At 42.7% G+C, this 26,932-nt stretch overlaps 1 protein-coding gene across 1 annotated transcript; it reads right to left on the bottom strand.

Moving 5' to 3' along the window:
- Positions 1 to 1,854: 1,854 nt before the first annotated feature.
- DCAF12 (DDB1 and CUL4 associated factor 12) lies at positions 1,855 to 25,369 on the bottom strand. Its single transcript, XM_054283339.1, has 9 exons — positions 25,223 to 25,369; positions 24,062 to 24,316; positions 13,863 to 14,069; positions 12,572 to 12,632; positions 9,753 to 9,946; positions 8,589 to 8,654; positions 7,805 to 7,967; positions 3,306 to 3,490; positions 1,855 to 2,553 (listed from the first exon to the last, which is right to left on the bottom strand). The coding sequence occupies exons 1-9, from the start codon at positions 25,301 to 25,303 to the stop codon at positions 2,395 to 2,397; spliced, it is 1,371 nt and encodes a 456-aa protein (XP_054139314.1). The 5' UTR covers positions 25,304 to 25,369; the 3' UTR covers positions 1,855 to 2,394.
- Positions 25,370 to 26,932: the final 1,563 nt, after the last annotated feature.

Below are 26,932 nucleotides of genomic sequence, written 5' to 3'. Positions count from 1 at the left end.
ATTACCAGGCTTTAGGAACACATACTGAGGTACTTGTGGAGATCAGTCAGTAGGGAGGGGCAATTTCCAGTGGTGCCTCTTCAGTAACTTAGAGACTGCAGAAAAATCAGCCTTTTTGTTTAAAGGCCACACACATACTATTTTTCCTCCTATCATGGCCTAAAATATGCTTCAATTAATAGATCAACACCAGGGCTAGAATTTCCAGACAAGGAGTCTCCCTTTAGCACTGCTGATACTAAATGCCCAGATATTACCTGTTGCTTCAGCAGAACTGGAGGACACTCAGGTAGACTCAAGTATCTAGCTTCTTTAAAAAAACAAAGCAAAAAACTTCAAACCAAACCAAATTTAAACAACAAACAAACCAAAGCAGAACATATTTCTTGTGACAGAATTATCTTACCCAGTAGCTGTAAGGACACAAATCCTGCCATTCTTCTCCAAGACTTGTTTTTCTTCATATATTTCCACTTTTCTAAGCCCCTAAAATAACCAAAGCAGCTAGCTCATGGTATATAATTTTACCTTTTCAGAAAAAAGCCTGTCTAGCCTTACACACAGTACCTTGAACTGATGCAGTTTATGCAACCAGGCCACAATGGTATTATCAAACACTGGAAGATCTGCTTGTGAAGCACCTGTATTAATGCTCAGTGCTAATTGTACCTCTGGGACAGGTGCACACCTGGGAGAGAGTTCTCTTGCCAGGATTTCCACCCCAATGAGAGGGACTTGCACACTCCTTGTAGGATTTCCATCCAGGTATCCATACCAGCTGGAACTTAAGCCTGATGCTGACTGCTTGGGGTTACTGATGAAGATACTAGTTTGAAGATGAGAGAGACTGTAAAGATAAATGCAGATTAGCTCCGGGTTGTGGCCAGTAACTGCAGTGGTAGCTATGATCTCTCACAGAGATGGGAGAACAGAGCATGTCCCAGCCTTGTCTTTTCTCTCAGTTTGATCAACTGCTCATGTGGCACCAAAGCTGTGAGGCACAGGCACACTTTGCTCCACCAATGTCAGGGGAAAGGCATTAATTCCAGCAGAGAGCAGAGGCATCACTAACAAGCTGAGAGTCTGGTGCCTGCCAAAAGGAGGAGCACCTTGGAGTCTTACATTTTAGCTGAGTATTGGTAAGACCATCACCCTGGGAGGCACACGCTTCACAGCTGGACCTGATGGGCACTGGATCTGTTCTCCCCTCCTAGTGCCAGATGAAGTTGGAGGGAGTCTGAACACAGAAGGCAGCAGGGGATTCTGGAAAAGCCTGAGCCTCTCCTATAGCATATGCTAGCGCAAAGTGAGGGAACACCAAGATATCCTCCCTATGCGGAAAGCTGCTCACTTGTATTAGTAAAGTCTGAGATGCACTCTTTAATCTGGGTGAAAAAAATAGTTTATTTATTCCATTAGCTTCTTTGAGCACATGGCCAACCAGAACAGCAAAAAGGGGAAAAATTTCCACAACCTGGGATAAAAAAGGTCCAAGGTTTTAGGCAGTTTACGAAGAGATTTTAAGCTACCCTAACAAGCATACTGAGAAACCATTTCTCATCTGGAGAACAGATAGATTTAGTTAATTTGAATATCTAGCCTCCATTTCCTCTCAGCATCTCTGCAGCCGTCAATGTAATGTCACCCTGCAGAACAGCCTATACAAACTCCAGTTGTGCAAGCTGATACCTGGGATGGGCAGTGAAGAAACAGACCAATTTTTGCTCCTAGCACTGCTGAAAACTACTATTCAAACACAAATGCATTTTTAAGAACTCCTGCACTTTGGATCTGATGGTCAATACCCCTAAGGAATCCATCCCTGGGCTCCAGTGAGTACAGCTTAAAATGAAAATCCCTCTATGTAAAAACAGTGTCATTAGGCTTGTACTTTTAAAAAATATGATCAGCCCAGGCCAGGGCCAGGCTCTCCAGATAAAGTAGTAGTTATCTCTTATAAATATTTTTAATAGTTTTTAATTACAAGTAGTCCTCACTCCAGGTAATGTAACTGACACAAAGTACCTGCACACATGCAGCCCCAAGACTTTCACAGAAAGCTCAGGAGCAACCACTCTATAAGAAAGAAATCCTACCTCACAGCAAAGTAGAGGAGGGGACACATGGCCAAGCCAGCCTAAATGGAGGGAAGAGTCATTTGGAGTAAATACAATACAAAAGGACTTCAAAACCCCTCCATATAAAGGATAAAGGAGGTTAAAGCAAAAAACTAGTTCAAAAAGATGTACAAAACTGTTGGAGACCAACAGAAAACTCTGCCAAAAAAATAACTTGTGTTTAAATCAGGAATCAATGGCATCACACAATTTTGTTGTTTAAAAAATGAAAAGTGGAAATCTGTGTAAAGATCAGCATCAGAATGAAGAGTTATCATTAGCTCCAGAGACCAGCATAATTCCCATGAAGTCCTGATGGAAGAGGGCCTCCTGCCACAAACAGTTTCGTTCCAGACGAGTCGTAGCAGTGGGTGTAAACAGCATTGGGGAAGTAATTTATGTCAGAAAAATAATTCCTCCAGGTTTCATCATGGTTCTGTTAAGGCAAAGTTTAGATCATTATTGTTGCCAAACAAACCCAAAACCCTGTTTCACAAAAGCATTTGGTAGCTTACAGAGCCTAAAAGGGGTATTTTCTCTTAACAGTCCTGAAGCTTTAGAGAAGTCAACTAAAAGATACCTGAGTTGTCCTGAACCTTTTTCTGAGGACATTTTGGTCAAGCATTGGAATGGGGAGGTGATGGGACATTGCACTGATACAACAAAAGATAACAGAGCTAAGTTAAACAAAGTCATTAACTGCTTTTTGATAACATACAGGAAACCAAACTCAAGTGCCTGCCAAGGCATTACCTTAGGAAGCCACAGTTTCTAAAACTGCAAACAATTAAATTCAAAGTCTCCTGCTTCAAGTACCACATTAGATTACCATGGCTTTAAAGAAAGACAATTGATTTTCTGTTTGAGGTTCTGAAAACTACAAGTTAGATTACATTTGAAAATACAAAGAAATAAAATCTAGTTCATTTATGAATCCATGCTTAAGAACTGTAATCACTATGCCTTACACTCAAACAAATAGCCTTCAGTACTCTTTCATAAAGCTTTTGTGGAAAGCAGTTCTGCAGAACTTCTTGCTCTTCAGTTTTAGTTACTGGTTACATGAATACTGTTTGACTGAGATACATTTCACACAAAGGGTCCAAAGAGAACTTGCTCATGCTCTGTGCCACTCCCATATAATGGGTTTACTTCCCCCCACCTCTATCACAGCTACAAACTACTTACCAGCCAGCCTTTCCCAGTTGTCAACTTCAAAATTTCACTTCCTCCTAATTTCTGCTTCTGTCCATAGCAGGCACGGGGGGGCTTTTCTTCCAGGAACCTCTGGGCTCTGATATCATAAAACAACAAGGACCCTTGCCCTGTCCCCACAGTGATGATGTGCTCGTAGAAGCTCACTGAGCGGATACCTGTCAAACAGAGGAAGAGATGGACAGTGCAGTAAGGAACAGGGATGCTTTGGCTCTGTAGTGCTGTTGCCTCATGTCTAATATTAACTACTAGTATTCTCCAAAACACAAGTTTTCCCACCGCTACAGAGCAGTGCAGACAAATCCCACTGATGCTATTGAAACAGCAGCTTTGATTGCATACGTGACTGCCCTCCTCCTTGAGACCATCAGCTACACCAATGGTTCATAATAAGAAGCTTCGTCCTCACCAGCCCTCAGGTCTGCCAGCCAATTAGGATCCAGAGAACCTTTGCTCTGTCTGCACAAGCCTTTAAGTGAACACACCAAGAGCGAGTACATAGCAGCAGACAGAGGGAAGAACATCATCCTGTTTTCCTCCCCAAGCTCACACCCTAACTACCTGCTAATCTGCAGTAAATGACCATCTGAGAAAAGAAAGTCCCAGCTGACACCAAGTGCATTGTGCTTATCAACAGGCTAGCTGTAAGCAAGTCTAACCATAATAATCACCAGTCACTTTGCTGATAAGATACCTTCAGAACTATTAATGAGCCTGATGTGTCTCCACTCTATTCTCAAAGCCCACCTGAATTATAGCAGCTGGCATTTTTAGCACTTCAGCCAGGAAAGAAAACAGAACAGGACTCTTGCCATCTAAACAACACCACATTCCACCAGTACAAGGGGAGGTACAGTTCAAACTAAACATGTTAGCACAATTCAGTTATTCCATTACATTGAACAGAATGTAAATTTTGTTCTTATAAAATCTAAATTTGAAGTCTCAGCTAATCAAGGATCCCTTGGAATTAGTCTTGGGGAGATTCTGAATGTAAGAATTTTCAATCTGCAAAACATCCTGTTATCTCATCTCCATTTATTGTGCAAATACTATTCTGTGTAGCCACTCTACTCCAAACAACTCTTCCACACAGGTAAACTCCACCACATCTATACTTCTCCTTCCTTCTTTACAGAATGCCAGGTTATAAACCCTAGGGCTTTTTAGGCTCTCTTTAGAGTACCACTCAATAACAGCCTAAACAAGCATTCAAACAGGAGAGGAAATATGTGAGTTATGTCAGCTACATTCACATGCCAAGTGTTGTCACCACACCAAGCAGGGCTGAATGCCACAGAACTTGTATCATCTTGGACTATTCCCAGCAGTGCATGTGACAGCAGACAACCTGGAGCTGCGGATGCAATCAGGGAGTTTCCCCTTCCCCTCTGTAAAATGTTCTAACAAGAAACATGTCCTCATCCTTCTACCTCTGCCACCGGATGTGACATCCATAGCCACCAACATTCGAGATGACTTAGAACAAGGCAAGGCCACATTGTCCTGCTCCAGATATGGGGTGAAGTCTTGGCTGAGAGCTTAATGGGTGGGAAACCACTGTCTCTCTACTGAAATAGATTATGAGATTCATATAACAATCTTCACTTTAATTCAGAGAGCTACAAATTCACTTAAGACAGCAGAAGACCTTCCCCCCAACTCTATCACACAGATCTGGGTGGCTCTGGCAAAGACACACAAGAAAGCTTTAAGCCCTCTGCAGTCAGCAAGAGCAGTCACTTGGATAAGAGGAGAAAGGCACAGGAGTGGACCTACTCTTATTTTTGCTCCAAGAAGTGTTCTGGACAAGCCACCCAGGAGAACACTTACTTCACACAAACAGATGATGGAGTATCAAGGCAGATGGCATTTACTTTTCAATTAAATGTATTAATAGAAAGCTATAAAATGCAGAACAACTGGGGATCTTTCTCTAACCAAAGAAATTTACCAAAGAAATCCATGATGTACCCACTACTAAGAAAGTATTTAGAACAGGCTTTCAAAAACAGCATTTCAAATTGTCTCCTAGGGGGCTGAAGTGCCTCAGATTAATCATTCCCATCAAGCTAAAAGTACACTACCACCGGTGGACCTAGGTAATTTAGGTAAGTATATTGAGCCTCACTCCCATGCTGCAGGAACGGTTTACAGATCCCGGAAAGAAATGAACATGTAGTGGAACGTCATAAACAAGAAATCACAGAGTCTATGCCATACAAGCTCTGTCTGCTGCCTTCAGGACACGAAGGACAGGGCACATAACATGGCTCTGCAGGCCAGTCAAGCAGAGAGCAATTGCTTTTGTGGATCAAGAGCTACTGTCCAACGTGCGCCTTCCCCTTTACAGCTGCTATGAAAAGCAACACTTACAAGATGTACTAAAAAGCGTTCATTGCTTTCCTGTGTAAACAGGGTTACAGCAGACGAAAGCCAGCCCCAGCTCCAGCCTTACTGAGACACCACCTTTCTGTGACCTGCTTTTGTATACTACACAAGTGAACTGAAGTTAACATGGACTCACCACATTCAGCAGGTGCATTTGGAAACTTAAAGCACATTCAGGTACCACTGCAAAGCACTTGAAATCAGCTTTTAGTCCACAGATCAATAAAGACCCTGCTTTCTAAAGGTGCTACACCACTCCAAGTCCCAGGGAGACCAATATAAAGTGCAAACACTCAGTATCTTGGGAATTGCTGTTATTTACGTGCCTCCACCACCATGCCAAATAAAAAGATGCACCTACTCTGCAGAAGAGAAAACAGCCCTGAACAAAGGCTTTCTCCAGACATGAACTGGAGAAACCCCTCAAAGTACTCCATACACACATTATTCCCTGTGGGATCTCAGCCTCTCAGGACTGAGGTGCAGAGTGACCGAGACCACCCCTGGGGGGCTCGGGAGTCCTGGAATGTTGCCAGAAGTGTCTGGTGGCTGGACTTTGATCCCACACGGGAGACAACATCAGTATGAGGATAGGAGGATTTCACTGGGGTGAATGGTGAAGGGATAAGTTAATTGGAGTGTGAGATACAGGGTTTAAGATTTCTGTACAGGGGGGTCTAAAGAAGTAAGATGGAGGAATTGGGGCGTGCCCTTCTCCTTCTTCTTCTTCTTCTTGGCCTCCATCTTCTGTGGTGATGTTGGCACTTTGGGATTGGAACTTACTAAAAGTGCACTGGTTAATAAGGGTAGAGGGTATTGGAGAAAAATGATAAATATTGTATACGTAACTCCGAGTATAAAGATAGGTGACCGCCCCGGGGGCTCTTGGTGTGTGCCCATGGCTGACTGCTGAGCAGAACTCTGTCAGGCCAAGAGAAAATCTTTTAGATAAGCAATTAATAAACACCGAGACCGAGAAAAGATCTGAAGTCCCTTCACGTCCTTTGGAGCGCGGGCTGCCCAAGGCCATCCCGGGCCTTTCCAGACCATCTAAACAGCCGAAAATCCGACAATTCCCCAATATGGAAGATCACATACTTGAGGCAGGTTTCAGGCACCAGCCACCACTGGGCACCACACTGCAGTGTCTGGGTGAGCACCTGGACAGAATCCTCACTAACAGCAAGTGAGGACAAGCAGTCTTGCTGGTAAGATGTTCAGGTGATTTCTCCTGACATTGTACATACTTCTCCTATAACTGAAAGCAGCAGACCCTGACACTGATCTGGACAACACCGCTCAGTAACTGCATAAATAAAACTTTCCTATCTTTGCCGACATATGTCCTCCTCTGGTAACCTGCTTGAAGAAGAGATGGAAGCCCAGAGACAAGCTAAGTAAGGACTGCAACTTACTGGTCTGGGATTAATATAGCACTCACTGTGCCTTCTCATGCTTGATAGTAAAGAATATGGAGAGAACTTTATGGGACCATGCACTCTGCAAACCCTCAGGCCTGGCCCTGGTATAAGGTTCAACTGGACATACTGCATCCATGAGAAAAGGAAATAGCAATCCAATCACACAGAAAATCAGAAGTCTCAGTCACGGCTTTAAAATTACAAAGCAAGCTTTTCCTCACAGCACATACTTCCAATAAGGTAGCACAAAGCAGGCAACATGCCTTTTTTCTAATTCATAGAAAAGAATGCAAGAACAGTATAAATAGTGGTGAAAAGACTACATTTGCTTTGAGATGATAAAAAATAGAGTAAGACCCAGTAAAAAATACACAGAAGTAAAAATGCACACTTTTGCAAGTTCAGTAATATCTGGATGGTTTACAATTGAGTTGCTCCTAATGGCAGTGATGTTGCCCTTCATTAGATTTCAGAGCTGGTCACATTTGGTTTGTTGGTTGCTCCAGGTATACTGTCACAAACCCAAATCTATACATCACTGCTAATTATTTAGCCAATCACTAAAAAGCGCTTCTTGTGCATTAGAAGCTTGACTTACTACAGTTTTAACAGCTACTTCTGCAAGCAAACCATTTGAAGCACCTTTCACAGGTTTCTTACCGCTGCCTCGTTCTTTGGAACAGACGGATTTAACATTGTGAGAAGGCTGCCTTGGATCCAGAAAAGAGACATGTGCCTGTGATCCTACTGCATACACTGACCACTCCTGACCATAAGCCAAACACACGTTCTCCCTGCAGTATGGCAACTTTGTGGAAAGCAACTGGAAAGAGAAAAAATAAAAATCAACCTGTTACAAGAAAAGACGAAGGCGTTAACAAAACAGTTTTGTAAACTATGTTCTAGGAAGCTGCAGGGAAATAAAACACATAATGCAGGTGAAAAATAAGACCCAGAAGGAAAAAGCCTGAAGCAATGGCATGCCTTATCTAAAGCAAACTGAGACAATAAAGGCCAAAGCCAAGAAAAATGGACATTTCAATAAATTGTTTTAGATCCTTCTAAGCTGCTGCTATATCTTTAGCAGGTGCACAGCAACTTCAGCTCTCAGCTAAAAAAGCATATCACATTCGCTGGGTGTGATTTGCCATTATACTTAATGAATTCTACTGATCAAGTATCCACCGTACTCCATGCAACATTTCACTTCAGCTAATCCGAAACTAGCAGAAAGTTAAGAATGCTTCCTGTCCTCTCAATTAAGGGGAGTGCGGAGTTTCTCTCCTCTTCAAGCTTCAAATTTCAGGACATTTCATTTTACATAGAACTTTTAAGTGTTTTACAAATACTGCTGCTCTTCAAGTATTTGAAGGAAATCAAGAATAGTCAACAGCCTTAACTGCTTGCAGTTTTTGAAGTTCAACTCCAACAAACGGAAAAGCACCTTTGATAGCGTGTGCTCTGCTTTCCAAAGATGAAAATACCCATCCAGGGACACAGCTCCCAACTCCTATTAGAAGAAAAATAAAAAGAAGAGAGTTAGTTAGGATAGCATTATAGCTATCCTTACAAACTCACACTCTATTCTAGGCAGGCTGCAGAGTCTGCATTGAATTAATCCATAATCCTGTAAAGGCTCTATCAAGATAATTTTTATTTTATACTGATCTTCATAGAATGGTATACAGTACTTCAGGTGTCAAGTAGAATCTAAATTAGCAAAAGAGTAAATAATAACTTTCAAAACCATAAATCTTGCTAGGCAATCAAATAACGAATTATGTGACAGTACAATCTAGAGCTGACAATTCTCTTCAGCAGGTCCCACACTGATTCTAACCCTGAAGCAAGTTTCAGGCACTACTCTACTGAAAAAGTTACATCAAGTTTCCATCATGGAGGAGTAACTAACAACTATTGTGAAAAATAAAGCCTACAGGATCACTGTGCTTCAGACAGCACTCCCACTTTTGCTTCAGACCTCTTCTGTTCTCTGAGTGCAGGAGGGGAAAAAAAAAAGTGGTGAAGGATGAATTGCTACACCCACTAGTAATAACAAGATCAGGATGGGGGAGATTGACATTTACTGTTTGTCAAATACCAACAAAATAACCCCAAAGCATGCACTAGTGCCTGCCCTGTGAGTCAGTCACCTCATCTGCTGAGCAATACAGAAAGGATTCAGCCACTGAAACAGCAACTGTTAAATGTTAGCTGGTCTTCACAGAACGTGAATGAAAGCAGAAAGAGCACTAAAGAATGGGATTCAAGCTGCAAGAGATGTTTTCGTGCTTTCTTGTCTTCTTGTAAATATTTCTTTACTCCCCTGCTTAAGATGCAAATCTAAAATCAAACCCACAGGAAAACTGTGCCTTCTAAAATGTCTGGAGTTGGTTTTTTTTTCCCTTCTGGACTCCTCCATTCACTTGGGGCAGAAGCAGATGTTGCAGATTAAAACCACTGCCTCAAAAGACAAGGATGCAAAATAATCAAAGAAAAAACATATTAACTTGCTTCTCTGGCATATTCTATTTAGCTTACTTTTTAGTTTTTCCAATACACAGGGACAGTTTTAGGATTTCTCAACTGTTTTGCTTGTCTTACTGACCTTGTTCTTATTGTTGAAAGCCAGTGCTCGGACTTTGCAATTGTCAGGATTGGTGTTCTCCTTGGGGATATCCTTCAGAACACTGTGTGTTATGTGGGCATAGACAGGAACTTGAGAGAGATTATGCCTGGCATCACTTTTGGATAACACATCCTCTGTGACTTCCCAGAGACCCATCGAACCATCCCGGGAACCTGATGAATAGTCCACACATGAATAGTCCATTCCACATATACAGAACTCCTCTTTTCTAAGAAAAGGATTAATCAATAGGGTCTGAAAAAAAGGATACTCTTAGTTTAATCTAACACAACATGCTGTTAGCACCCACATATTAACAAAAGGATGATTTTACTGAGCTGTAAAGTTCAGAATATTATGAAGTCACTGTCAACTGTCTCTATGGTTTCCAAGCAGCCAGACAATCTCATATATTTTCAAACTAATTAGGATGCATCAAAACCCACAACCCTGTGCAACAATCATCATCTCATATACACAATGAACTCAGAAGTGACTGAACACTACAGCTTCAGCCTGAGCCTGTCACTCTCAGCCTTGGTAAACCAGTCTGTTAAACCAATGCAAAATATTTCCACAAAAACCTCAGCAGGGTTTATGCCAATTTGGGTTTACTTGATTTCCGTCACTATGCTTATGGCTGAGTACACAGTAATTTGTGAGCTGAACACAAACATTTATTTCTAATCACAGTTGTACCACTTTGGATTAAATCTATCAGAAAAATTATTTCACTAAAACCTGTGCCACTTCTCAACGAATGTAACTTAGGAAAAACAGACAATAACTCATTTTATTTTTCTACTAAATTTGAAGACATTAATCTAAGATATGAATCACTAATGTTAAGAACACTGGATCAAGAAAGCTGAATGCCTCTGGTTCACCGATCAATACAGACTTAATCCAAGACCTTATATACATCTCTTCTGGTGTTCAGACAACTCACTTCCATCTGAGTCAGCTCTGACAGATTTGACAGGTACCTCAATTTCTTTACATAATGTGAAAAATTCTGTCAAAAGAAAGTCATAATGAAGATGCCAGAAAAGCTATATATCTATGAGGCTATTAAACTTATCAGCTTTGCTATCTCACAGGGGAAAAGCTGCAAAGACAGTAAAGCAAAACATCTTGTTGCAACAGGAGTGGTCCAGCACAGCAGAGGTGGCTTTTCCCCCACACAGATGGATTCAGGCATCTGCCACTGTCACCTACTAGAGAAAAATACAAAAAGGAGCATCCTAATGGCACTTGCATCCAGCAGCACAACATCTTGCCACTCCATTACATGCCATTGGTTTTAATTGCACCTAATCTTGTTTGTTATGGAGGCTGAATACTCAGCAGTAAAATTTCTAAACATGTTGACATACTTTTGGAGGAAGCTGTCCCTTTTAATAGCTCTGGCAGGGGGAAAAGTCCATGTATGTTGTTCAACTGGTTAGTCCTGAAGCCAAGCAGAGTATCATTTGCTACCCTAAACTCATGTCATCCTGGGAATTATTCATCTAATCTGAAGCTTTTTGCCATAAAAATAGTGGCTATATCCTCAATGTCTAGAGGGGAGTTCAAGTATTTCTGCTTAACACTTTCAGATACAGATGTAATTGAAATCTGTACAATTAAAGTCATGTCAGAAGTTAGTTGTCTTTTTTTCACTCTTAATTAGGGTTGTCGGTGAGTTCTAAAGAATTCAGTTTTGCAACCAGTCTTGCTAACTGCTTTCAACAAGTTTTCCCTGGTGTCTGAGATGTGCAGACTGGAACCTACATCCAGCCTGCTATAAGCACCACAGCAGAGAATATGGCACTAGAGAACACTTCCACTCACACATCCACCCCTGACCTTTCCATCAGTTCCATCTCACATGCTATGCAATCTATCAGGCCCTTATCTTTCCCCTGGGCATCTGTAATCATCTGTGCTGTTCTCTTCAAGCTTACTAGCTTGAATGTGAGGGAACTGCTGTACACATTTTGGGTAGAGACTTGCAGGATCAGGTTTTATATTAAATTAAAAAATGAAATTCCGGGATTAGCTTTTTGGATTTGGAAGAAAAATCCTACTAAACTAAACCAATCCTACTAAACTAAACCAATTCAAATATGTGGCTTTTATATAAGACTATTATGATTTTCTCTCACCTGCAGTTTGACAACTCTGAGTACAGAACAGTACACCCTTTCAGCACAGAAAGGCAGTAAACTGCTGAATTAATGCAACAAAACATTATTATTTTTACCTTTACCTAAGCAATTCTTTATGAAGTTACATTGATTATCCAACTAATCACCAAAAAGTCATTAACTGAGTTTCTCTATTACAGCCTTCTGTATTGACTGCCATAGTGTAAGCACATATATACATATACACATACAGAAACAGCTGTACTGAGAGCTTGATGAAACAATCTGAGTTCTCATTAATTACACTGTCACATGACTTCAGGAAGCCAATATTGATCTCAAGTGTTCTGAAGTGATTAACCAATAACAAACATCCCTCTTGAAATTACTCCTCTTATGTGGAATCTTTTCCTGTAAGTCATTGTGTTCAAACGTCCCCTTCACTAGAAACACAATATTCTAATACTAGGAAAATCAGATCTAGACTAAGGCCCAACAACAAAATAAAATGAAGCACTGTACTAAGTCCAGGAATTGTTTAAATGCCCCCACAGAGGTGCCTTCCTAACACTTATCAAATACTGTGCATCACTATAACATTCAGAGAGAAGGAAAGGTTAAAACACAAGGGCACAAAAGAAAAACTCAAGAGAAAAAGCATGATTTTACCAGAAACAGCCATAGTATCACTGATCCATGCAATTGAAAAAATCCAGTCTTTGTGTCCATCCTAAAAGAACAAAGAGAAATTTTTCTGTGCCATTATACTCAAGAGCAGTCTCAAAGCAGACAAGTATCCTTCACTGCAATTTTTAGTACAAGCTCAGAAGGACAGACCTACATCAAAAGTATACAGATAAGATTCCAGTATCAAGCTAGAACACCTCAAGTACCTAGCAGTAATTTTAACTTTTCTGGTTCTGAAGTGTGCAATTAATAAAAAGAAAAAAAAACAGGTCTTGGAAAAACAGGCCTCTGACCAAGGAAAAAATAATCTAAATTCTAAGAATTTCCAGAATTCTCACATTTTCCATTCTGAAAGCAGCATTCTTCTGTAAAGTATCTATTTGTCAGGATTTTTTTCTTCCAACATATATCCTACTATAAAAAAATAACCAAAATCTTATGTTTACAATACATAACCTAAGATTAATGTTTCAAGACTTTTCTTTAGTGTGTGAGAAACCTGTGGGGGGAAAAAAAGGATCATAAGACTCTAGTTTTGTTTAAAAAGCTAAAAAGTGACACAAATGAAGAGCAAGTCATGCAAATCTTCAGTCAAGTCTTGCTCTAGCTGATTATCTGCTGCTGCAGAAACTCTGACCTGACCTCTGCTGTTGCTGTTAACATCTACATGAAATTCTGAATAAAAAGGAGAAATGAGAGAGAAGCACTCACAGGACACCACTATATTCGCTAACCTGTTTTTTTAAAGACTGGCCATTTTAAAAAGGCCTCAGGATGTTTTAAAAACAGTACCAGTTTGTATCGAACTGCCACAAGCCACAAGGTTAGAACCAATCTTCAACACCAAGTTCCATCTCTGGAATAATACATCCAGAAGCTGCACTGGGATAAGGGGAAAAATTTAAAAACTTGCAACATATTTTTCATTTCTCTAAAGAGCTTTTTCACTATAAATAGTTTCAGAGCTCATCACCAGAGTTAGACTTTAATACTTAGGATTTTGTTACATTTTTTGTGCTGAAAAGTAAGCTAAAGTAGACCTGAATGAAGGTGAGGAAGAAATCTGACCCAAAGCCCTGAAAATCCACTCACATGTTTGAATACTCAATTATATTTAAGATACCACAGCAGAAATGACAACTCAATCAGAAATGTTTTCAGAATTTTACTTCCTTACAAGACTCCTAAATATTAACCTTGCTCTGATCAAACACACTTCAAAATGATAACTTCTAAGTGAGAGAATACATTTTCCCCAGATACTCCCACTTACATCTCCCACACAGACAGGATCAAGTGTAGGCAGACGATAAATTGCAAGACTGTTGGGGTTGTCTCCACCTGTGGCCAGGAGGGTCCTCGAGGGGTTGATCTCAATGGCATGAATGCCACATCCCTGCTGGTTCACCATGCCAGGCTCACGATCCTTCAGGATAGGAATCTTGGTAATTTGACCAGTCTGGACATCTACTACAAATAACTGGGGAAAAAAAAAACAGGTAAGAAAAACAAGATGGTCAAATATCCTCCCTATTTTGAACTGACATTATTTTTGAGTTGAAATCCACAAATGCTTCAAGGATTGCTGAAAAAAAATGCATAAATTCCTTCTCAAAACAGGTTAAGTAACAATTACAGTGGGTTTAAATCAATCATCCAATTTCATTTTCACAGTAATGGAAGGGAGAGGAGAGAAATCTGTCATGGGAGGTTTCCCACTTGAATAAAAAGACCTTGAATATAAAACTCTTTTCCCTGTTCAGTACGACAAAACAATATTGTCCTTTAATTTCCACCTACCACAGCGAGGGAAAAAACCCACCTCAAAAAAGCCATTAAGCCCCATGGAGCTTAGCACAATTCTTCCTGCCTCCCAAGTAACACAGTTACCATTAAGTTTTGGCTTGGAGAGACTGACAGTTTATGCAAGTGGAATTTATTTTCTGCTGATAAACAGAGAATAGTAGCTAAATACAGTACTGCCTGTGTGAACATCTGAAAGAAAGATATTTAGCTATATACCTCATTCCACAAAAAGACAAGAAATTAGAGCAGTATGTCACTGACACCTTGCCAGAAAACTGTTATAAAGCCTTACAACTCTTCAAACAGACCCTATGCCCAGCGTTGTGTCAGTTCAGACACATACAACCACGAGATTACAATTTAAACCAGAACAAAGGTTTACATTGCCTGCCAAAGTCCACTCTCATTTGGGAGGCTCATGGCCTGGGTCATTTTACAGATGGTGCTCAGAGGACAGCTGCACTGACAGTCAAATAGGTCTAACAGAGGAGACCAAGCCCTGTGAGGGAACATGAGTGAGGCAATGAAATGGAGGATCTGAAGCTGACTTAGCACTAAGGCGAGTGATCTAGAATCCATAGCCCAGGATTATAATTCTACATCATCTTTAGTCTGTTCCTTCTATAACCAGGAATGCCTTCTCAAAACCTCTGGAACCAAAGATGACAACAGTAACAACAAAAACCCTCAATACAAATTTTAAAAATACACACCTTAAGGAAATTGTTCTGAAATCCTTTGTCAGACATTTCTAAAAGGCCAGAAGAAAATCTAGAGGTTCTTAGAGAGAAATTATACATACAAGCTGCTTTTGGTGAACTCATACAGAGTGTAGATCTGTTCTTTAATAAAAGCATAGGAAAAATAACATAAAGATAATTTAGCAGCATATCTATTACTTCTGCTAGTACTGAACTAGCAGAATACTAACATGCTATCAAAACCTGATAAAGTTTTGATACACATTCCACAGAAAAGATGAAATCCACTCGTTGCTATTAGTCTGTTGTGTCTAGAATTATGCATCAACTTAATCCTACAATTGATTGTAGGTAGCAGTTTTGCACAAACAGATGATTCCTACAGAGACTGCATTTTCATGTTTACTTTTTTATTTTGCACAAACATGTGGTGTATGGCAACAGCTGCGGTGTAGCTGAGTAGGAGGGAGGCACTCCTTACTCTTCCCAAGCCTTACAAAGCCTTCACTGCTGGAGACAGCTGGTAAGAACACAATGCACACAGCAGTCTTTCTGCCCTAACCACCTGAAAATTAACACCTGCACTGAAGAATCAGGATCAGTCATTTCCTCTCCTCTCACCCTCCCTTGTCCTCTCCATATGAGTGCATATCTCCCTTCATCCCCAGTATTTCTTTCCAGCAGAAATGCCCAATTGCCTCCCCAATCCTCCTTAAACTACTCAAGCAAACCCAAAACCCTAAAAAAAATTAACAGTTTATGAGTTAGGATTAAAGCTTGCAGGTGTCAGGTCCAGGTCCTAATGTTGTACTAATTAGGAAAACATATCCACACCTAAGGACTTTCATGGACTCAGAAGAATTGTGCTTCAGCTGTAACAGATTCATGATTGGAAGTACAAGTCAACTGGTAGGACGAATGAAATTAAAACCCCTTTGCATTCTCTAGTCTGACACCCTCGTCATACACCTGTGTTGGTTAATAAAAACTTACTCTAACGCAAAATACTTTCATCTAAACTCTAAACTAATCAGACTAAAAAGATAAAGAACTTAAACTTTGCACATGTAAGGGATTGGCTATGTTGTTTTGGATGTAAAGGTCAGAGCAATAACTTCTCCACTTGCTTGGTAAGGAACTTGGCCAAAGAGTAGTTTAACAACAACCATCACCTCCCTTGAGTAAAATAAGCAACCACTGCCTACACGCAGAGATTCTTACACTACCTGGGGCATAACAGGAAGCAAAAGCTCACACTTGAAAGCCGCACCTCTGGTGCACACAGAAGCCAAGATAAGCCACAGTCAGTAGACATTTTTAAAGCCAAAAAGGGAGAAATGTTAAAAAAAAAGAGAAGAACCCAGCAGAAAATTTCAATACCATTTCAGAAGTTTTAAAGATACCAGAATAAATAAAATACAAAATATTTTCAGCCGTTTAAATAAATACATCTGCCAACAACTTCAAAGCAGAGTAGACATTAAAAGTCTTGACAAAGTCCTGATAACAGAGAAAATTACTGTATGGTTCAGTTACCTCAAAGAGAAATAAGATTTTTTTCCCAGCTACTCATTGTATAAAAACTAAAACCCAGCCCACAATGTTTTTGCTGGACATAAAAAAACCTCCACCAGTCTCCAAACACTGAATTGCATGTATTTGTCTCTTGATTTTAAGCTTTGCACAAAATTTGGTTCTTCCTTCTAATAAAACATGCATGTCAGTCTTTACTATGCCAAACAACATCCAGGATTTACCAAATCTGGATTGCTTCAGCCATCTGGCAGAAGTGCAAGGACCACACTTCATCTGTGAGAAACAAAGCAGACTCAGCTGCCATGCTCTATGCCAGACAACTGTGTTCTAACAAGGAAACAGGCTGGATGACACGGAAGAGAGAAATCAATTTTCCCTCTTTTTTTTAAAGCAGTTTGGATGCACAGCTTGCAACAGTGCTATCACTCAAGGATCAAGGCAGACAAGCATGGTTAGGTACTACAGCTGACATAGCCATGAAACTTCATGATCTTTGCACATTTGCAGAGAGTGACAGCTGTACACTTATTTTTCTTTTAGGCTGCAGAAGTGGTGAGAACTCATTTTAGCAAAAGGCTTCCCTGCAATTACTATATGGCTGTTTTCCTGGCTGTCCAACCTGCTTATGATCAAGATAATCAAGGAACTACCTTGCTTCACTGATGAGGGAAGTTCATTAATCAACTTGCCAAAAGTAAAGACTGCGGCAGGAAACAGAGTATCCAAGGATGAGAGTATGAACTGCAAAACCCATCATACTCTTATATGCAATACTGAGAGCAGAATGGTTTACCAGGTTTTTTTCATTTTTTTGGCCTGCCTTTCAGGACACAATAATTTAGGGGGAAGAAACTCACAGAAAGCTAACAATCCAATACAGATAAATTCCCTTCCCATGTATCTTCAACTGAAAGCATTCACTTTAAACAGCAAGATTAAAAAAGAGGTCTATGAATGCCGTCTCAAGGCAGTACAGACTCGTGTCTTCAGCTGCTGCCCCTGCACAAAAAACAGCAGATGAACAGTTCCAAATCCTACCCTATCTTTTAGTTGGTTGTACAAATCAATTTAAACAAAAATAAAGAGCACCATCCTGTTTTTATTACACAAGCAAGATGGATGGAGATCTAAAAGGCGCAAATGGCATGCATGAAAGAGACTGTTCATTCTTTGTGCAAGAGCTGACAACACAGTCTGTGCACCAGCTCTTCACACAGTGCTCTCAGAAATCATGGGCACATTCTTGTCATTCATAGTAACTTTTGAAAGAAACCCAACATAAGTACACTGCCCTGCTAAAAGCAGTCACTAAAAGAGACTCAATCACATTCAAGTTTCACAACTGGCTTAAGCCTATTTTGAGAACTTACGTGCCTCCTCCTCACCATCCACCTAAACAGTCTGATCACCCTTGTGACAATAACTAGTGCTCAAGTAGCTGCAAGGTCGACTGTATCTATCTTGGTGAAACTAACCCTACAAGAAAACCTGTCTGCACACAAAGCAGCAAGCTGATCCAGATGACTCCCTAGCCACATGCACAAGCCTAGCTCCATAGCCAGTGCTAGCCAAAACGAGCAGGTGGGAACATCCACTTGTGCAAGACGCATGACTCCAGACTAACTAAGGCTGGTCACAAAAAGATCTCTCCCACAGCCAAGCTGGAGAATTATTACTTGTGGTCCTTCAAATATGTTTTTTGCTAACAAAACAACAAAAGAAGACAATACTTATTCTGCTATTACATCAATAGTATTTCTGGTCACACCTGAGTAGCAGTGATTGATTTTTCCAAGTTCTCAGCCTTGACTTTTATTCAGATGATAAATCTCTTTCTTTTCTGTTCATAAAACACTTGGCATCAGGTTCTTTTTTCTGTAGCAATACAGATTTACTAATATATGCCAAGCCCCAAAGAAACATGGACACTTTACCAAACAGGCATGGTATGTCCACTTTCTGCTGAAGATCAAAATAAAGCAGCATAGCATGGTTTGGGTTGCAAGGAACCCTTAAAGGTTGTCTCATCCAAGTGCCCAGCAGCAAGCAGGGACATCAGCTAGACCAGGTTACTCAGAACTCTGTCCAACCTGTCCTTCAATGCTTCCATGGATAGACCACTCACCAGTTGTGTAGGCAACCCATGCTGGTGTGTCACTACCCTGATGGTAAAGCTTAAGAATCTTCCTTGTATCTAGTGTGACTCCTTTAATTGAAAACCATCACCTCTTCTCCAGTCACAACAAGCCCTGTTCAATTCCTCTGTCCCTATCTTTTTTAAAGTTCCCTTTGGGTACTGGAAGGACACTATAAGGTCTTCTCAGAGCCTCCTCTCCTCCAGGCTGAACTACTAAAACTCTCTCAGCCTTTCCTTGTAGAAGAGGTGCTCCATCCCTCTGATCCCCTTGGTGGCTCCTCTGTGCTGGCTCCAGCAGGTCCCTGTGGTTCCTGTGCTGGGAGCCCAGGGCTGGATGCAGTGCTCCAGGTGGGTCTCAGCAGAGCAGAGCAGAGGGGCAGAATCCCCTCCCTGCCCTGCTGCCCACGGGGCTCTGGGTGCAGCCCAGGACACGTTTGGCTCTCTGGGCTGGGAGTGCCATGGCTGGGCCATGTGCAGCCTCTCACCCACAGCACTCCCAAGCCCTTCTGGGCACGGCTGCTCTGGGGCTGCTCATGCCCAGCCTGGGCTGGTACCAGGGGCTGTCCCAGCCCAGGGGCAGCACCAGCACTTGGCCTTGAACTTTATGATGTTCCCATGGACCCACTCCTTGAGCTTGTCTCTGGATGGCATCCCATCCTTCAGGTGTGTCAGAGCACCATCAGCTTGGTGCTGCCATCGAACTTGCTGTGAGTGCACTGGATCCCTCTATATATGCCCTTCATGAGGATATTAAACAACAATGGTGCCTGTACGGATCCGTGAAGGACTCCACTCATCCAACCAACCAACTCTGATGTGATTATCCAACCACCTCTGGATGTCATTATCCAACCAACGCCTCGCCACCCAACAGTCCATCCTTCAAATCCATCTCCCTCCAATTTATACAGAAGGATGTTGTGGGGGACTGTGTCAAAGGCTGTACAAAAGTCCAGATAAATGACACCTGTAACCCTTTCCTTGTCCATTCCTGCCATCACTGCATCACAGAAGGCCTCTGGTTTGTCAGGCAGGATTTACCCTTGGTAAAGCCATGCTGGCTGCCTCAATTCACCCCCCTGTCCTCCATGTGCCTTAGCAGAGTTTCTAGGAGGAAATCAGATCCCATGATCTTCCCAGACACAGAGGGGAGGCTGGCAGGTCAGTAGTTCCTGGAGTCTTTCTTTCTACCACTTCTCCAGAGAGATACAATGGCTTCCCTTTTCCAGTCACCTGGGACTTCATTTTCCTGATATGACTTTTCGAACATCACAGGGAAAGCCACGTTAACATGCACTAATCTTAGCACAAAACAGGTTATGCAGTAGAGGCAACTCAAGGGCGTAATGGCCCTGCACATCCTTCTTGAAAGGGTCTCAAGCAAAACAATCCACAATATAAAGAAACCACCTGAGAAGTGAGGAGAAGTAAAAGCAGCCAGCAAGTTGGTTGACTTTGAATTCACATTTCTAGAGACAAGACCCTGAAATGAGGCACTCCACCTTTCTGTCAAACTCTGAAGCACTACCAGATAATAGCCACAGACTTTGATGTTACTGCATTTGTGCAGTGCCAAAATCACATTTATAATTTTTTATTTGCATTTGGCCCTCCATGTTTAATTTCAGGGGGCTGGGAGACAGTTAATACATGCTGACAGATGGCAAAAGACGGAGAAGTGACAGACGTTGTCTGCTAAAGGGCATCCCTACAACTCATATCATACCTGGAACAGAAACTGCCAGACAGTTCTGTCACATGCAGTTGACAGAAAAGCAAATACTCTTCAGACAAGAAACCAACACCAGGCTATCTGGTCATGAGCCACTGAAAGACATGTGAATGGAGATATCAACTACAGACATCAAAAGTTGATTTACACCAAGTTTCAGTCACTCTTCACTGGACTTTGAATAGAGCTACAAACTGGAGGACACTTCTCATTTTCTGCAAAGCCAGAAGACACAGTAACTTGCAAAGCAAGTGGAAATAATTTTCCTCATAGACAGTTCACATTCACAGAGAGAGGAGGAACTTCCCATTGCACTCTCACCACAATCTCAGGACTACAAGACCAGGCTGTAACTGTATGAGATGCACAGAACAGACACAGGATCTCCTGAAACAAGTTTAAAGTCTCTAATAGGAAATGAGAGCTGGTGACCTACAGCAGGGCAGCCAAGGAAACACCACAGCAATCTGCTAAAGACAGAAAAGGTTTCAGCCAGCATTCAGAAACCAACCCAAACATGCCTTGGAGAAGCTGCCTTGGAAATCAATTCAGAGCATTCAGAAAGGAAGTTTTCAAACACAAATACATCTATAGCGCTTGTCTGGAAAAAGAAAAAAAAAAAAACAAACTAGATTCCAAGCAAATATATTCTCAAGCAACTGGAAACTAATTAGCTTCTTGTATTTAGGGAATGATTTACAGTTCTTACAGCTTTTCATCTTTAACTTTGCAATTAGAGAAAGGATTATATCTTGAACATGTACATGTAACTAACAGAGCAAAAGAGGCTGAAAAATTATTACAGAAACTACTTTTTAGATGCCACTTTATTCTTCATAATTTCCTGAAATAGTAAAGAGGAAAAAAAAAACCAAACTGAAACACAGGAACTTCGTGTTCTATGTTTTTGTCTGCCATAAACCTATCTCCTACCTAAGTCTCATAAGTTTCTCTCAGAAGACTGCAGATTACAGACCCTATCTTCTTCTGAGACAGTTTCTTCTATGTACCTTCACAGCATCAGTTTTTGGTAATTTAGATACCTATCAGAACACACCCTAAATGTCTGCACCCCTACAAAGTTCCCTGCTCATTCATCTGAATTGGAAAAACATTAAGGAGCCCACTGCGTGCAAGGTCTAGGAAATTCTTACAAACAGGAATCCCAGCTCTGCAAAGCCCAGGTGAAAAGTCGGGGTGATTTAATTTGAAATTTTAGGTGCTTGAATGCTTGCAATAGTTCCCATAATTTTAAATCAACTGGAAAAAGCATGCACCTTTACAGAACACAAGTATCTGAAATATTTGATTTACTGCTCAACTATGAGCACCATGGTCCACTGGAGTAGAATAAAGTTATTTCACTCCCTGGAATAGTTTTAAAGATAAAAAGTTACTCCATATAACTGAACAAATTATAATTGTCATCAAAAAAAAGAGTAATTGACAGAAAACTCTATATTCTCTTCAGTACTTTTATAGTAACTAGTAACTGCCAAGTGACTAAACCCAAACTTCTTTCTCTATGACAAGAGCATATTTTTGTTTTGTCATTAAGAACACTGAATCCTCCTGGCACTGCACAGTGAAGGGTAATTTATAAATTAAATGCTAAAAGCACACAGTGCCACAGTCAAGCCCTGATCAAAATAACTGCTATAGTTTATATTTTTCTCTTGCAATAACTTTAATTAAAGGCAACTCCAATGCAGCAAACCTCACTGAAGTCAACCAAGGTGTTTTCAATTTACTCCCAACTTGAATGCCACATTCAGCATATGAGAATCAGCAAAGGCATTTTTCTTTAATACGTCACTCACTAAGGAGATGAGAGAGAAAAATCTCGTAATTAGAGTGTAGAGTTTAATGCTTTACTTGTTCAAATGCGAGCACAAAGCAAACAAGGTACAGCTATTACAGCAGTCATAATTCATATATGATCTTTCACAATGCTTCAGGAACTTCTTTTGCAATCACTATTTTGCTCAATGACAGAGGAGGTCTGTCTCTAACATTAAGTCTGGCTGTGGACAAACACTCTTGGTTGCAGCATGTGCAAAGGGAACAAAAATACTACTGAATCCCTCTTCAGCTTCATGATTGTTTGGTTCCAAACAATTTTCTGCAAGGTTGCGTTAACAACCCAATTGCCCATTTATCTTCACTGCAGATGCGTCCGAGCTACAAAAGTTACAGAACACAGCAAAATCGTGGCAACTCTATTAAACACACAGTCATCTTGCTAGAGTAAGCAAGATCTTTGGGAGCTTGTGTTTCAGCAGGAGTTTGTCTCCCGTAAGCAGCTCTACAACCACAAGCAGTGCTGGCTGCTGACTGGCTGAGGAGATGAACGTATGTGGAGAAAGTAGGCAGAGAAATTCTATTCTGAGCTTATTGCTGTTAAAAGATTGCTTTGTTTATACAGTTCGGCCTTGCTTCTTTAGAGCTACTGCATAAAAGCCTCCCCCTGTGCAACTGTGAATAATAACAGAACATCTCAGAAGGTTTCATCAGAAATGGAAAAAAACAGCCCACTAACCCTTGGGCTGGTCAGACCACTGAGCAAGGCTTTGGAACAGAAGGATCTTGAGGCAAAGAAGCAATTGCAGCACCTGATACGCTCTGAGATTTAAGAGCTGCTGCATCTATGCATTCATTCCTTGTAACCTTCAATTCCCATCTGTGGCACCAACTAACCTGCAGTTTAGGATTTTGCACCAATTCAATCACAACTCCTTGCATGAAACTGCAACCTCAGCCAATGACCTTGGACTGCTAACTCTGGTGGTGAATAATACCTATGAAATATGGTCTCCTCCATTTACTAATCCCACAGGATTAGACACCATTTTAATATTCCCCTGAAATGTGTCAAAGCATCACTTTAAGAACCTGAGGAGTTGTCAGTTTCTGTAGAAGCATGAAAAGATATATAAACCACAGAAGCTATTCAAACACTGGAAACGGTTTTACAGTTAATAATTATGAAGTCAACAAGCAACACAGAAGATCTGAAATTATGGGTTTTTTTAACCTCAGAACATTTCTGGCTGCTCTGACAAATACCTCGAGTTTAACCACAGTTTTAAAACAACTTTTAAAAGCCATCAGCACAGAACCACATGTAAAACCAAATTGTATAAGATTGAGAGTAACAGAAAAAAGGAACCTTAACAGCAAGTCTGGCCAAGCACTGACAGCCACCATTAGAGACACAAATATCTGTCCATTAGCTTCTCATCTGCAGGACAAAAGGAAAGATCCAATCCCACTGTTGGCTCTTCATCCGACAACCAGGTGTAAATCGCTCTGTAAGGTCACACAGATGCTTCCAGAGGTGCCTCGCTGGGGCTTACAGTGCCACACATTCAGATGAGAATAGATCATACTTAAGCACTGCTTTCATTGAAAGCTAATGAGGCGCGATTTTGACTCCACTCCTAATTCCTAATGTTTCCCCTGGTCATCCACACACTTTGATTATGGTAAGCATCGTTTGAGGGTGGAGGTGAAATAATTATAGAGGAGAGGGAAACAAAACAGCGAGAGGGGGCACTCACCGTGTTGCATTTTGTCCCGCACACCACTTGTCGGTGGTTTAGCCACTGGGAGGCAAAGACTTTATTGAGTGTTCCGAGGTGAAATTCCCTCTCCTTCAGGAGGCTTGGGAGCTGCTGGGCCGCGTATCCATGCAACAAGCGGTGGTAGCTGGACTCATTGTGCATCCGGACCTCTCTCCCTTTCACGTAGTACACTAGAGACCTTTTCACCGGCGGGAGCCTTTTCCTTTTGTGAACAGAGTGATCCCACCCGTACTGTGGATAATAAAGTTAGACACTGGATAAAGCAACTAAAACAAACTTTAGGACACCACTCTTTCAAATTCAACGATATCCCCGGCAAAACCCTGAAGCCTTTGGAACACCGCGCACGGAAATGAACTCGGGAATGCTGACAAACCTTTAGCAGTGTGAATTAAACATAAACATCTGCTAAAGGAGTAACACGGCGACAATATAACGACAGTCGGTGGCGGTTCGGCACCGTTGGTACGCCCAATGCTCACGGGAAAAGCGGAGCGCTTGGAACGGGAGAGGGGCAGCGCACACAGCCCTCCCTCCCAGCCCGGCAGGCGCAGGGGTGACACCCAGGTGACTCCCCGGTACCGACCGCGGCGCTCGGCCTCCTCCGGCCGGGCCAGAGCCATCCGGCCATCATCGCTCCGCGGCAGCGACCGAACAACGGCCGAGCCCAACGGGGCACCGCGAGCCCCGGGGCGCGGGCACAGAGCGGGGCACTGACCCGGGGACCAGGGGCTCCTCCTCCCTGGTGACCCCGGCACTTGGGGGCTCCTCCTCCCCGGTGACCCTGGCACTTGTCCCTCTTCCTCCCGCTGACCCTGGCACTTGGGGGCTGCCTCTCTTGGGGTGACACCAGGACCGGGGCTGTCCCTGCCAGGTGACACCGAGACCGGGGGCTCCTCATCCCTGGCTACCACCGGGACCGTGGCTGCCGCCGCCCAGGAACCCCAACCCTCCCCCGGACACCTTCCTTCCCCATCCCTCGGACAGGGTCACCCCCTTCCTCCCGGGGACAGCCACGTCCGCCGCGCCCCGGGAACCAGCGCTTCTCCCCCTTCCTACCACCGGGAACCAGCGCTTCTCCCCCTTCCCACCACCGGGAACCAGCGCTTCTCCCCTACCCCCCGCCTCACCCCTTACCTGCCCCCCTTGGAGTCCCCCGGTCCCCGCGGCGGCAGCCGCCGCCGCTTTCCGCTTCCTGCTAACTGTTTTCCGGGCCATAGTAGAAGGATGAGGAGGCTGTGGACGAGGAGCGGCCCCACATGGAGCGGGACGGGGCGGTTCGGGGCATATGGAGCGGGACCGGGCCCGGGCTCTGTCCTTAAGGCCCCGACGGCCGCGCCTCACGGCATTTTACAGCACCACGGGGTTTCGGTTTTTTTCTCTTTTTACGACAGTGAAGTCGCAGCTTTGCGGCGGCGGTTCCGCCCCGCCCCGGTGCCCTGTTGCCTAGCAGGACATCAAGCTGGCCACGCCTCCTCTGCCGTTGCCGTGGCAGCGGAGCCAACGTGGTGAGGGTGTGGCGCCCCCTAGCGGCCAGGCGGGCTCAGTACAAGGTGGGGTTCAGGAATTCCTCCCAGGAAACGGCGATTTTCCCAAACCACTCGTGTTTGATCAGACTGTCAGCGCCCCAGGAAAACCGAGACACTTGTGCCCGACCAGTCTGTTAGGGTCCCACTATGGGGACAGAATCAGAGAATCAATTAGGCTGGAGAAGACCTCTAAGCTCACCCAGTCCAACTTATGAGTGACCACCCTTGGCACTGAATGCATGTCCAGTCTTTCCCCAAAGGTCTCCAGAACGGTGACTCCTCCACCTCCCTGAGCAGCTCATTCCCAAAGTTTAATCACCCATTCTGTGAAGAAATTCTTCCTAATGTCCAACTCTTCACTGAATAGTGAATAGTCCACTGGATCAGAAGGTGGTTCAGCTGACTTTTTCAGGGTCACATGGAAACACAAAAACGCCTTTGAGGGTTTCTTCACCTTTATCTGGTCTCTTGGCACCTCAGGAAATATCCAGCAATGCACACCAAAAGCATTAGAGAGGCCCGCTCCCAGGGCTGCACACTCAAGTATTTTGTGCACTGTTAATGCTCTTGAAGGACTCACAGCTTGAGAGACAGTTTACAGAACAATAATCTTTTATTATTGTAATAGAAAACTGTGACAGGTTAAGGTGCAAAGATTGCTGGTGATAGGATCTGGCTGCAAAAACGTATTCAGAGCAATTGTGATGAACAATCACCATATATAGAGTACAGTTCTGACAGGTTCAGCCTGATCAGTCAGTCAATCCCAGAAGTTACAGTGGAACCTTCCCTAACTTCTCCCCATTTTTAACATACCTTTATACTTTTTTTGCCCTAGTTACTCTGTTTTTAGGAGAGTATCTCTAGTCATGCATCATGTCCAGGGTTGTACCTTGGAGGTGGGTAATGTCAGCGTCACATCTGAGGCAGCCTCAGGGGTAGAGGTGGGCATTTATGACCTCTCCAGGGCAGCTGGTTCAGCAGCAAAGCATACCCTTTTCCTCCTTGTTTTTCAGCTGCTACACAGTTTATCTGCACCACTGAGTCGCCCCTCTTGCTGGGATTTCAACAGAGCCTGGCCCTGGTGTCTCCAGTCTGCTCCACCTCCCTTCAGTCCCCTTTAGCATGGACTGTGTTTGGGAAGTTGGGCATGCTGACCACATCCCACCCAGGCAGTCGTAACTGCGCCTCACCCTCTGTTTTCTGCGATAATTCTGCTCTTATAATTCTGCTGGAACATGAATGTAACTCCCCAGTTTCACCCCCAGTCATTTTCCTGTTGCAATGTATTTGCAAGTGTTACGCCATGGTGTGCACC

The sequence above is a fragment of the Melozone crissalis genome, unplaced genomic scaffold, assembly GCF_028551555.1.
Source record: "Melozone crissalis strain CALT ecotype California unplaced genomic scaffold, PUWL_Pcris_2 ptg000036l_1, whole genome shotgun sequence".
NCBI classification, from domain to species: Eukaryota; Metazoa; Chordata; class Aves; order Passeriformes; family Passerellidae; genus Melozone; species Melozone crissalis.
Note: the sequence above shows the minus strand (reverse complement) of the source record. Positions and strands in the feature narration are given on the sequence as shown.

Coding starts and splice junctions, on each gene's coding strand:
- DCAF12 (XM_054283339.1), bottom strand. CDS start 25,303: ATGGCCCGGAAAACAGTTAGCAGGAAGCGGAAAGCGGCGGCGGCTGCC. Junction 9,947..12,571: donor TGATACTATGGCTGTTTCTG/GTAAAATCATGC, acceptor ACTATTCATCAG/GTTCCCGGGATGGTTCGATG. Junction 2,554..3,305: donor CAACTGGGAAAGGCTGGCTG/GTAAGTAGTTTG, acceptor TTGCCTTAACAG/AACCATGATGAAACCTGGAG.